The following is a 12,206-nucleotide window of genomic DNA, read 5'->3' as shown; positions in this document are numbered from 1 at the left end:
CGCATAGTAGCACACAAACGAACGCCACCGATCGAATATACCCCTCATGCCGTTCTTCAACGTAAAACGCTGAGGGCTTAGCTTGATGTGCTCAGACATAACTTTGTTAGAAACTGCATTTCACACAGGTTTGGAAGCTCAGTAAGTTCACATGTATTTGTCAAGTGCTAAAAGTACTCAACACATCCAGTGCACCTTCAGGAGAAGCAATTCTCCCATTGATTTGCAATAATCAATGGCTGACTGAGAGGTTACTATGTGCCCACTACTATACTTTAATAAAGTAATGTAGCTAATTTTAAAGCCACACACTCAATAGTGTCTGAAGAAAGGAAGTTCTACAAAAGCTTAATATACATTAATTGAAAGCTAATTATTTAACTCACTCAAAATGCAGTTTACAATTGTCGAAATTAAAAATTTTTAAGACTCAAGCTATCAAGTTTTCATGCTGAGTAACATTAAGAACATTATAAAGAAATAAACATCCATACATTCACTGTATCATTTAATTCACACATTTTAATTGGAAGCTAGCTTCCCCGGTCGGAGAAGGCGATGGCACCCCACTCCAGTACTCTTGCCTGGAAAATCCCATGGACAGAGGAGCCTGGTGGGCTGCGGTCCATGGGGTCCCGAAGAGTCGGACACGACTGAGCGACTTCCCTTTCACTTTTCACTTTCATGCACTGGAGAAGGAAATGGCAACCCACTCCAGTGTTCTTGCCTGGAGAATCCCAAGGACAGGGGAGCCTGGTGGGCTGCCGTCTATGGGGTCACACAGAGTCGGACACGACTGAAGTGACTTCGCAGCACCAGCAGCTTCCCTGGTGGCTCTGAAGGTAAAGAATCTGCCTGCAATGTGGGAGACCTGGTTTGAATCCCTGGGTGGGGAAGATCCCCTGAAGAAGGGAAAGGCTACCCACTCCAGTATTCTTGCCTGGAGAATCTCATGGACAGAGGAACCTGGTGAGCTACAGTCCATGGGATCACAGAGTTGAACGTGAACTTCAAAAAGTAGCTTTAAATTATCCATTTCCATCTCAAATAACAATGTACATTAAAATAGTAAATGATTCAATCCCATAAGGTACCAACACAAAACCTAAAACCAAACTTGTTTACGTTAGCTGACTGTTGGGGTATTGTATAACATTCTGTCAGTACCACTAGTAAACCAACCAAAAGTAGAAATCACAGTTCACGGTACTTAAACAGCCCTACTGAAAAACACCTTCAGAAAAATAAGGCAGTCTTTACTTTGGAAAGACAACATAATATACATGTCCCTCCCAAAATAAAAATGTCTTGTGCTTTCTCTGAAACTGAAGAGAAATTCTTTCAAAATGTTTAAGCATGTTAAAGCTGGTGTCCCCACCACCCACAACCCAACATCCATCCAGTTTGGGGCTTCCCCTGGTGCCCAAGTGATTAATGGTCAGAGGTTTCACCTTGAAAGGTCTTCAGGAGGGTTTTCCAAGGATAAGAAGTTCTACATATTGAGCAACACAAATCTCTCGCACGGGAACTCAGCTAAAATGGTTGGAAACTAAAGTGTACTGAGAACTGATTTTTTAAAGAAAATGACTAATCCCATGAAAACCTTCAAATTGTTTACAATTTTAAACTGTAAATTTAATAAAGCAGTTTATGCCTTGATAAACATTATTAGTTTTGAAACCATGCTTTAAAAACTTGGTACCTAAATCAGCTAAAGCTGTCTGAACGCACAAGACACACACGGAAGAGATGTGATATCAGATGTACGGGTGATAAGGACAGGGAGAAGACGTACCTTGGGGAATGCCAATGGGTTCAATACAACCAACCAAGGGAGCCACAGGCCTCCAGCCCAACGAGGCTGCCACCAAGATGAAAGAGAAAATATCCCAGGCCTAAGGCTGGCCCATTTCTCAACTGTGCAGAAAGACAGTCTGAAAAGATTCTTAAAAGCCAAGAGAGAAATCCTCCAGAACGATTAACTGGCTACAAACTATAGTTTAAGGGCATTTTAAACTCAGAAAACAGGACAAGATTTTACCAAGCAACACCCCACACCTGACCGACTGTAAAAACATGTTAGGAAAATGGCAGTATTAAAGCTTTCCCCACTTAATCTATTAACCATAGCTTAGAAAGCTCAGTGTTCATAAGCAAAATATTCCCTCTAGTTTTTCAACCTGAATATTTCCACAGGCGCATTTTAAATTCTGTGTTTATCACCACTGTTATCTGCTAGTAACAACTTCTTCCTATGCTATGTAAATTTAGTACACTTCTAAAACACCACATCCTATTCCAATTATCAATCCTGAGAACTAAGAATTACAGTTAATTTTCAGACTGTGGGAGCAACAAAATTGAATAATTAATCTCTAGTACCTAAGTCCTTCGTCTCAGAAGGCGATGGCACCCCACTCCAGTGCTCTTGCCTGGAAAATCCCACGGACAGAGGAGCCTGGTGGGCTGCAGTCCCCGGGGTCGCTGAGGGTGGGACACCACTGAGCGACTTCCCTTCCACGTTTCACTTTCACGCACTGGAGAAGGCAATGGCAACCCACTCCCGAGTTCCTGCCTGGAGAATCCCAGGGACGGGGCAGCCTGGTGGGCTGCCGTCTATGGGGTCGCACAGAGTCAGACACGACAGAAGCGACTTAGCACCAGCAGCAAGTCCTTCGTCACTTCACGCTGATTTAGTAAAATCATCCAGTCTTCCACCTTGACCCAACAAAAGCCAAGTGGCCATTTTAAATCAAGTCATCACCGAATCCTTCAAAAGCATGTATCAAATTGTTTTGAAACTGAAACACGCATTATATACACACAGTTCGAGTAACGCAATTTTGAGGAAAAACATCTCTAAGGAAGAGTTAAAAGCTGTAAAATAAAGTAAAAACCTCTTTATGAAGGCCACAAACTACATCCTGAATCGCTCAGCCCAAAGTCCAACACAAAAATGCATACAACCTAACTTGTGAAGATGCGGCTCCATTAGCCTCAAGAACAAAGCCGGCAGCTTTCTGAACTGAAAGGTCCCTACGCGTCCAGGTCTCACAGCCCCTCGGGAGCCATGAGGGGGTCCCCTCGGACGACCCGGCCGCGGCGCAGACTCGGCCCCGGCCCCGGCCGGGTTCCGGCGGGAGCTCGGGGTCAGCGCCCCACAACCGCCGGCCAAGGGACAAAAGCAGAAGTCTGCAACAGGGAGCGGAGACCGACCGCTCAGAGCGGGGACCGGGGGAGAGGCGCTCACCTGCAGTTGGGCGGAGGGTCTAGAGTGATGTCCGCCAGCTCCTTCTGAATCCTGGATCGGGAGGCGAGGGGAGAGAAAGACAGCGCGTCAGGGCGGCCGCGCAGGGCTGACACCCCCCGCCCGGGTTCGAGGCCCGCCTCGCGCACCGCCGCTCGGCTCCCGCTCCGCGCCGCCGCCGCGACCCTTCTGGAGCGCCTCGCCCGCGGCCGGCTTCCCGCCCGCGGCAGCCCGCCCGCCGCCCGCCGCCCCGCGTCGCCCCCGCCCCGCACGGCGCCCCCCTCCGGCCGCCCGCGTCCCCGGGACGCAGCCAACATGGCCGCTCCCCGCGCGGCCCCGCGGGCGCTGACCGCCCCGCCGCCTGGCCGTCGGGCGGGGGCGGCGCAGGCCGCGCGGCGCCCCCGGAGGGCCCCGCCCGCGGCGCCACCAGCAGCGGCCCGGCCGCGGCCCCCCGCGCCCCGCGCCCCCCGCCCCGCCCGGACACCCCGCCCGCGGCCCGCAAGGTGCACCGGCCCCCGGCCCCCGGCCCGCCCCGCTGGCCCGCACTCCCCGGCGGCCCCGGCCGCACCCCGCACGGGTTCTGAACCCGGGACACCCCCCCCCCCCCCGCCGCCCCCGGGCTCCCGTCCCCGCAGCGCCCCGCCACTGCACGGAGCCCATCCCCCGCCCCGGGCCGACGCCGCCCGGCCTTTACTCCGGGCCGGCCTTTGTCTTCGGCCTACCTAGGCGCCCAGAGCATCAGTTCAGACCAAAGTTTGTGGCCGTGAAGCCTCCGCCACCTTCCAGACCCAGCCTGCTGTCTTTACCACCTTTCCCGCCCCTATCGTATCAAGCCCTAAAGGGCTATGCTACAATTTAAAAATCCCACATAGGCAATACAGGAGTAAAAAACACAGTCTAAAAGCAATCAATCCCAATGGATGCTCTGCTCTTCCCAAAGGTGTTGAGGGTAGGATGACAGGACTAGCTAGCTGCGATTGCAAAAGGTTTTATGAAGGCAGTTTTTTTCATTTATAAGTCAAGAGAAATTTACTTCGGATTGGGGTGGTGATTAGGGAAGTTCCGTAAACTTTCCCAAGTGGAGGACATTTCTTGTCCCCTGCAAATCCGGCTCACTGTAGAAAGGGCTTTGCTATCTCTGGTATCTACTTATCTGTGTCCTGCTCAATTCTTTGCTGTCGATCATCTATCAGCTCTGGGCCCTTGGCGTCCCTGCTGTTTGACTCATTATTGTATGTCAGGCAAAGCTTGGATCCCCGGCTTCCCGCTTCTTTTCCTGCATCTGCTACAATGGCTGTGCATGTTAAGGCCTATGTACAGGGGCAAAAATCACCTCCCCCTAAGCACAACTGGTATAAATTTTCCTTGTCAATCCAATCTCTCTGATAAAATATTCACTGAAAAGGGAGCTGTTTCTTTAATACCTAAAAAAGATACCAGATAGCTTTATCCACTTTATCTCTACAGCAAACATTCACACTACTTCTAGAATACTGGGAAAAGATTTGTAAGAGTAATCCACACATGTTCCACGGAGTATTTCTTATCCAGTCCACCAGCAGTGGGGGCTTTTCCTTCAGCTGTGGACTAAAAACCAACAGCTTCCTTCTAATATGCAGTTAAGTGACCTTCTGTCGGCCAACTCAGGCTTCTTTCTTTCGATCCCCTAGTATATGTGCCCGTCCCAATTCTATTCCTACCTTCCAAATCAATTTCCCAGACCAGCAGCTACAGGGTCCCAGCGACCTCTTTTCCCCTTGTTCTTTTGTGGATACGAGGCCTCCTCTGTTTTTTCACCTTTACTATTAACCACAGCTCTGCTTTATGGTAACAGCCACTCTTTCAGCAAGATTCCCAGGGAGCTAAAGCTGATGTTAATTTGATAAAATTACTGTTGGAAGCTTCCCACCTTTCATTTATTTTACACCTACCATCTCTTTCCCAGGCATTTCCAAATGAGTTTTTAACTCCCTTAGCATAAATGGACAAATTGTGTTTAATGAAGAAAAAAAAAAAGACTGTCTCTAATTTGCTTACATAAAGCAGACAATTTTATATTTGACACCTGTACCTTTATCCCCAAATATATTCCTGGACACTAGGGTAATCCAGCAAAATATAAAAGTGCTAATGAACTAACACAAATATTCTGCCTTAGGTCAGGCCAAAAGCTGCCCTCAGCTTGGATCAGAGAGCCCAGAGAAAGGGAGGGGGAATGAAGAGAAGGCTCCATCCAAAGCAGGCAGGGGAGACGCCAGGCTTGGGGAGAACCAGCACAGGGCTGACAGCGGAGGGCTGCTCAGGACTCCCGGGAAGCTGAGATGTGATCAAACAACCTCGCTGAAAATGAGAATCTTGCCAAGGCACCTGGCCACTTAACTCTACACATATACACTGTTTACAGTAAGCCAGAGTCTTTTCTTCATCTCCTGTGCTTAGGTCACCAAAGCATTTTATCAACTTTCCAAATGTCAGGGAAAATGACAGAACTAACTTTCTAACTAAAAGTTTTGGCTCACTACTCAGTGGAGAGACTTAAAGCCTCCTGTCCCATTTTTTTTAACGATCTTTTAAGACAGACATCTTTACCTAAGCTACCATTTCGATTCCTTACTATCTTCCTGGTTTGCCACTTTAAAGTTTAATGACTGTACACTGGACAACCGGATTTATGAAAAGGAATGGAGGCTCCAAGGAATCTGCTGTAGACTAAGGCTCCTGAGGATCAGAGGATACTACTGAAGGATGATGGAGATTAAAAGTAACTTCTATCAGAGACATAAGAGGGAGAGAAAAAAGAAAAAGAGCTACTGCTTGAATTCAACTTGTGTTGACAAAAGTGTTTTTGTTTTGCTTACAGCATAAAAGAAAACAGCATGAAAAAAAATTTGAGCTTCCCGGAAATTTAAGTGGAGGTTCTCAAAAAAAACCAAAGAATCCCCAAAACAGCCTAGAATAACTAATTTACATCACTTATTGATTCATTAATTTGCCTCAACTCTCTAAATCAGAAAAATCTCTTTAAATCCCATCTGAAAACATCCATCTCCATCTATTAAATTTTTCACTCTGCTAACATGAGTTAGTTATTCCTTACGCCATGTGTGGAGAAAGCACTATTCAAAGAGAGATCTATGTGCAACAGGTGAGAAGACAGTAAGACAGAGGTAGAAATCGTCGTGATAGAGCTGTCCGGGCAGGTATTAAGCGGGATGACAGACTTGGGGAGGGTCACAGATTAGTGATTAACAGGACAAATAATTTGAAATCAGATTTGGAGGTCACTAGTAACACTCATGCGGATTCTTACAAACTGCAGCAAGATACGGGGAAGGCAAGCCACAACAGCTGCATGGAGACAATGATCAGAAGTAAAAACAGAAGCAGCAACAGAGAGAAATAATTCGGGCTTTCAAGGTCCTTTTTCCCCTTTTTATGAACACATAAGCCCTGAGGAGCGTGTAAGCTACCCTCACTGGAAGCGGACCTAATGCAACCAGAGGCCGTGCGGGCAATAGGAAGCCTGCTTTGGGGGGCGGGGGTGGGGTTCGGTACCTCTTGGCGCTGGTGGAGAGGAGTTTGGAGTTTTTGCTCATGCTGACTTTGCTCTCCTTCTTCTTGGGGGTGTTTGCTTCTTTCTCAGTTTGCTGGTTGGAGGACGAAGACGAGGAGGAGCTGGTGCTGGCCCTCGAATCGTCATCCGACATAGCGAACCCCCCGCCCCACCCCGCAAACAGCCCCTGCAGGGGGAGGGAGACAAAACAGAAAGGCCGGTGTAGACACGGAACTCGGGCGCTGTCAGGAGGGCTCGGGCCCCGGCCGCCCCCCCGCCCTCCACGCGCTTTCCCGAATCTCCAGGCCCATCACGGCCTCCGCGAGTCGGACGCGGGCTGTTTGTCTGTATTCCTGGCCCCGAGTGGGGGCCGCGGTGGGGACCGGCCGGGAGCGCGGCGCGCCGCCCCTCCGCCGCCCTCGAGGCTCCCCTCCGGGCGGGGGCCGGGCCGGCCGGCCTCGAGCGGTGTGCGGCGGCCCCCGGGGGTCGCGGGGGCCGGGAGCGGAGTTCGGCGGGGCGGGGAGGCCGGGGAGGGGCGAGGGAGGAAGCCGAAAGGGGGGACGGGGGCGGGGAGCGGGCGCCGGTGGGTGGGGGGGAGCGGGCGGCGGGCGGGGGCGCCGAGGCCAGGCCCCCCGAGTCCCAGGCCGGCCCCCGGGGGCGCGGCCCGGCGGGGGTCCCAGCACTCGCGCGGGCGCCGCCGGGGTGGGGGTACGGGGCCTCCCCGGCGGAGGGGTAACAATGAGCGCGGCCGCCCTGGGGAGCTAGCCCCGCGGGCCCCCGCCTCGGGGACACGGGGCGCCCCTCCCCTCCCCCTCCACGGGCCTCGGCGGCCACGGGGGACTCCCGGGGCCGCGCTGACAGTTCGAGCCCCGGCAGCCCCCCCCGCCCCCGCCGCGGGCGGCCCTCGCGCCCCACGCGGCCCGGGGTCCCCGCCCATCCCCCCGCGGGCGGGCCCGGCCCCCGCCGTCCCCCAGCCCCGGCCCCGCGCCCGGCGGCCGCCCGGGCGGCTAGGGGCGGCCCCGAGGCCCGGCGGCGCGGCCGGGGGCCGGCGGGCGGCGCGGGGGATCCCCGTACCTCTCTTTGTGTCTGGCTGCTCCGTGCCGCCGCGGCGGCTGCTGCTGCGGCTGCGGCTGGGCCTGGCCACTCGTGTCTCTCTCTCGCCGGGAGAGAAGCGGAAGTGCAGCAGCAGCAACTATTAAACAGGCAATGGCTTCCCCCGCCACACACGCTCGCCCGCGCCCCGCCCCGCCCCGCGCAGGCCCCGCCCCGCGCAGACCCCGCCCCGCCCGCGCGGGCCCCGCCCCGCGCCCCTCCCCCCGCACGCGCGCCCTCCCCCCAGCGCGCACCTCAGCACCTCGGGCGCCGGGCGGGGGGCCGAGGTCTCGCGTGGCCTGGGGACCCCGCCCCCGCCCCCGCCCGCGCTGGGAGTGGGTGGGGGTGCCGAGAACTGTTCCGAGTGGGGAGGTGACCTGAGGAAGTCCTCCCGCAAGGGGCTTTTGCCAGGGACACTCGAGGGTGGCCGACTGGTTTAAAAAAACAACAACAGGTGATCCGGTAGCCAGGACTTTGGACGAGAGAATGGCCCCGGGAACTGCTCCTAAAAGTGATCAGCCTAAGGGGAAATGAGAAATCCCACGACAGGCTTTCCTATGGGCTGACCTGGCTTCTCCCTCTGACGGTTTACCTGCTAGGAGCAGAAGTCGGTGCAGGCTCGCCTGTGAGGAACGGGACTTTTCTGCCCAGACACGTGCCATTTTACAATTTTAGGTATTTCCAGTCATTTTTATAGACAGAGGTGGTGTTTTCTAAAAGTGATACAAAGAGTTTCGTGACAGGAAAAACCAACCAACGTGTGACAGTCTCACGAATGTGAGAAATCAATGGGAATACACTCTGTACTACTGCATTAGACTGGATTTAGAATTTTTGGTGTCAGAATTTGGATTAAAAGTTTGGGGGACCGCTGTACATTCTTCAGCTACAATACAAACGCCATTCAAATAATCATACAATTTTTCTAAAAGTCCCTCTAATTCTGAATTGTTCATTTAGTATTCTTGATTACTTTTTTTAAGCCATCAAATTGATTATGTTTCACATTTATTCCTCATTTCAATTGAAGGAAATTGAAGAAATAGGTATGATGTTACTGGTAGGAGGTGTAGTACATTAAGCGACTGTCCAGTCAGATTTCCATGGGCCACTAAATTATCTCATCCAAATTGCCATCCTTTTCCATGGCAGCAGTGTGGCTGCAGTTACCACAGTACAACACAATTTATAAAGCCCGAGTCATAACCACTAACCAGGAAAACAAGCGTTCTTACCATCCACCTAAACCCCTCTGAGCCCTCAACATGAAACTCCAACTTTATTAAGACTCATAAAGTAATTGTGAGGGACCAGGAAACATGTACCTACCAAGAATTGTCATGGAATCAAGGGGTCTAAAAGCTGAGAAAGAAAATACATATAGGTCATCATTTCAGCCTCCTATCTCCAGACAGAGCAATCCCTCAGTCACTCAGATGCTTAGAAATTTTGAAAAGATCCCAGATGTGTGTTTGATTTCAGGAGTCCTAGTAGAGCATATAAAAATAATAACATTCTCTGCTGTATGTTATATGAAAACAATCCAAAGAATCTGCTAAAACCAGGCTGTATACATGTACTTTGGATGTAATAGATATAAATTTAAGGGAAAACAGTAAACAAACATGAACTCAGTAGGGATGAAAAAATCTGAAGACAGTTATTAAAACTGAGACTTCCTCTTAACAAAAATGTGGGTTCCTGATTCTTTAAAATACATGTCTACACTGTCAGTGTCATCGACTTGATGGACGTGTGTTTGAGCAAATTCTGAGAGTTTTGGTAATGGACGTGGAAGCCTGGCGCTCTGTAGTCCACGGGGTCACAGAGTCAGACACGACTGAGCGACTGAACTGAACTGAACAGTGTGAGCACAACCAGTGAAAAATGCAGGAAAAGAAAAGGTTTGAGTTGCTCACATGACTAGGATGGTGGCTGAGTTTTTTCTTTAATTTTGGTTTGCGTAAATCATATGTTTGGATACTAACTATAATAATATTTTTTTAAAAAAAACCTAACATGGTATTTTGTGTTTCATTGATGCTTAGATTAGACTGGGCCCTGGGGAAATAAATCATGAAATGGAAGGGCCCCTCCATAGGGAAGTGCCTTCCCAACCACCAGTCTGGAGGGATACTAGCTCTCTTTTGTGTCTTTCTTATCTCTAACCCTGGTTAGTGCTTTACGGGTTCAGGAATGACCTGCCTGCCGAAGGGGGAATAAAAACCTCAAAATGTTAAGAAAAGAATCTGCTGCTCTTGGAAGACTATTTTTTATGTCAGATTATTTTAAATCGACAGTTGTCTCTGTCATAAAAAATAATAATAATTCATTTATAACCTTCTAGCTCTTCTGCTTAGTAGCTGCAAGGCCTAAGAAGCCAAACTGACCTCTCTAAGCCTCCCTTTCCTCATCTATGAAGGTCCATACCTATGCCATAGTGACTGGTAAATTGTAAGAAAGAACAAATATGTATCTATAATTAGATGGTTTATTAACTGTTGCTCAGAGTAAAGTACTCATAATCCCACCCTGATCCTACTTCTCAGGAATTTTGTTAGGACACGGGGTCTTTATGACTCGGAATTGATGATAGTATAAGAAACCTCCTCAGGAGAAAGATAACAGTGGAGGAATCAGAGGATTTTATTTACCAAATGGGGCCTAAGATATAATATCTTTGAGTTCAAACTCTTCATGTTGCAGATGAAGAAATTCAGGACAAGAAACCCAGTGTCTTATCCAAGGTCAAGCAGAAAGTCGGTGGCAGAGTTACAGCTGTGGTCCAACGTGTCTGTAGATGATCTTGTTTCTTCTGGCAATGTCTGGTAGGGGGAAGAAGGGAGAGTCTCAATTATGTTAAAGAAGAATATATTAAATATATTTAATATATGAAGAACTCTGATAATATTTTAAAGAACATAAGCCATCAGCGTAGTTGGGAAGGTGGAAAAAAATGGAAGCAAGTGAAGGGAATCGCTGAATTTATAACATGTATTGTACTTGAACCAATTAATGATCACTATTGAAGTTCCCTGCTCCCTACTCAGAATAATCCTTATTGTGTCTTTATTTCATATTGATTGGCATATTTTAAGTAGGTACTACATTCTCATGCTATATTATCCTGAAGAAACCAAAGGGTGTGCCAGGAAAATCTCCCTCCACCCCTCCCCCCAACTCTGAAAGTCAAGGGCAGGCAAATGCACATATATATAGTGGCTGCTTTGATAAGAAGGCTCAATCTACATTTAAAAGATGCATTCAGCCAGAAGGCCCACGTGGTGCAGCACTCTGCCGTCCCTGGGCTTTGAAAAATTGGGCTCCGGTTTAGTAATGCCTCTTTCTGATTCTCAAAATGATCCAATTCTCTTCCTCAAGCCATCTTTAGCGTATCGAGTATCTTTAAGTAGAAGCACTTGAAGTGCAATGTATTGACTGATCCCTAGGAGGTGAAATGACATAGTTGATTCAAAAGAAAGAGACCCCATCTAACTTTCGAGCACTCCAGTTTTTGGTTTGTTGCTTGCACGGAACTTCAACTATTTCACGAAGCTGATTGTTCTCTTTGGCCAATGTCACATCCAAAGAATTGTCAAACAAATTAACATTAGTTACTATGACTTTTTAAAGCTACCTTATGACTGGATAGAAAGACTTTTTTTTTTTTTGGTCAAAAGGAAAAAGCTCTCATGTTGATGTTGGGAATATAAAAAGAATTTCTATAAAGCTTTTCCGAAAAGATGGACTCACTGCAGATTTCATTCAACTTGTTTTATTTTATGTTGCTCCTTTGCTTGAAAAAGTCATTCCTTATACAGAAGGATAGAAGGATAAAGAAGGTTTGCAAACAAGATCAGTTCCATGAGGCCTAATGCGATCTGGGGTTTTTATCTTCAATTTGGGTTGTTTTTTCCATAGGCTTGGTTTTTTTTTTTTTTCCCCCCCCAAAAAAGACACTAATTCCTTTCAAGGACTCTAAGCATTGTCTGACTCAGTCCTGAAGGTTGCTATCACAAAGCTAGGACAGAGCTAAATTATTTTTTCTACCACATGGAGGCATTGAACAACCATGTGATTTTCAAATTTTACCAAGATTTGGTAAGAGTTGAAAGGTTTCTCAGGCAACAGCAAAAAGGTGGGTTTGATGTCGACAAATGACTGGCATTTAGTATGGAAGCATTCTTCCCAGTTTATAATTTAGCATCTCCTCTGAGGAACCTGTTCTCTAAACACACTAGCCTTCAGCCTCCTACACGTTGATAACGCAAGGACACACTGTATTCGAACATACTGGATTGCAGCTTGAGGAGG

The 12,206-nt window shown here is 49.0% G+C and overlaps 1 protein-coding gene across 1 annotated transcript in view; it reads right to left on the bottom strand.

Annotated features, from left to right (window-relative positions):
* LOC102173916 (ubiquitin-conjugating enzyme E2 E1) overlaps window positions 1-8,035 on the bottom strand; it is a 68,131-nt gene extending 60,096 nt beyond the window's left edge. The window contains exons 1-3 of the mRNA XM_018041840.1: window positions 7,875-8,035; window positions 6,803-6,987; window positions 3,251-3,301 (exon numbers count right to left, since the gene is read on the bottom strand). Coding sequence (XP_017897329.1) covers window positions 3,251-3,301; window positions 6,803-6,954 — 203 coding nt within the window. The 5' untranslated portion in view covers window positions 6,955-6,987; window positions 7,875-8,035. The remainder of the gene's footprint in view (window positions 1-3,250; window positions 3,302-6,802; window positions 6,988-7,874) is intronic.

This window comes from Capra hircus, chromosome 27 (genome assembly GCF_001704415.2).
Source record: "Capra hircus breed San Clemente chromosome 27, ASM170441v1, whole genome shotgun sequence".
In the NCBI taxonomy this organism is placed as follows: domain Eukaryota; kingdom Metazoa; phylum Chordata; class Mammalia; order Artiodactyla; family Bovidae; genus Capra; species Capra hircus.
The sequence above is the reverse complement of the archived record's forward strand: the minus strand, read 5'-3'. Positions and strand labels throughout refer to the sequence as shown.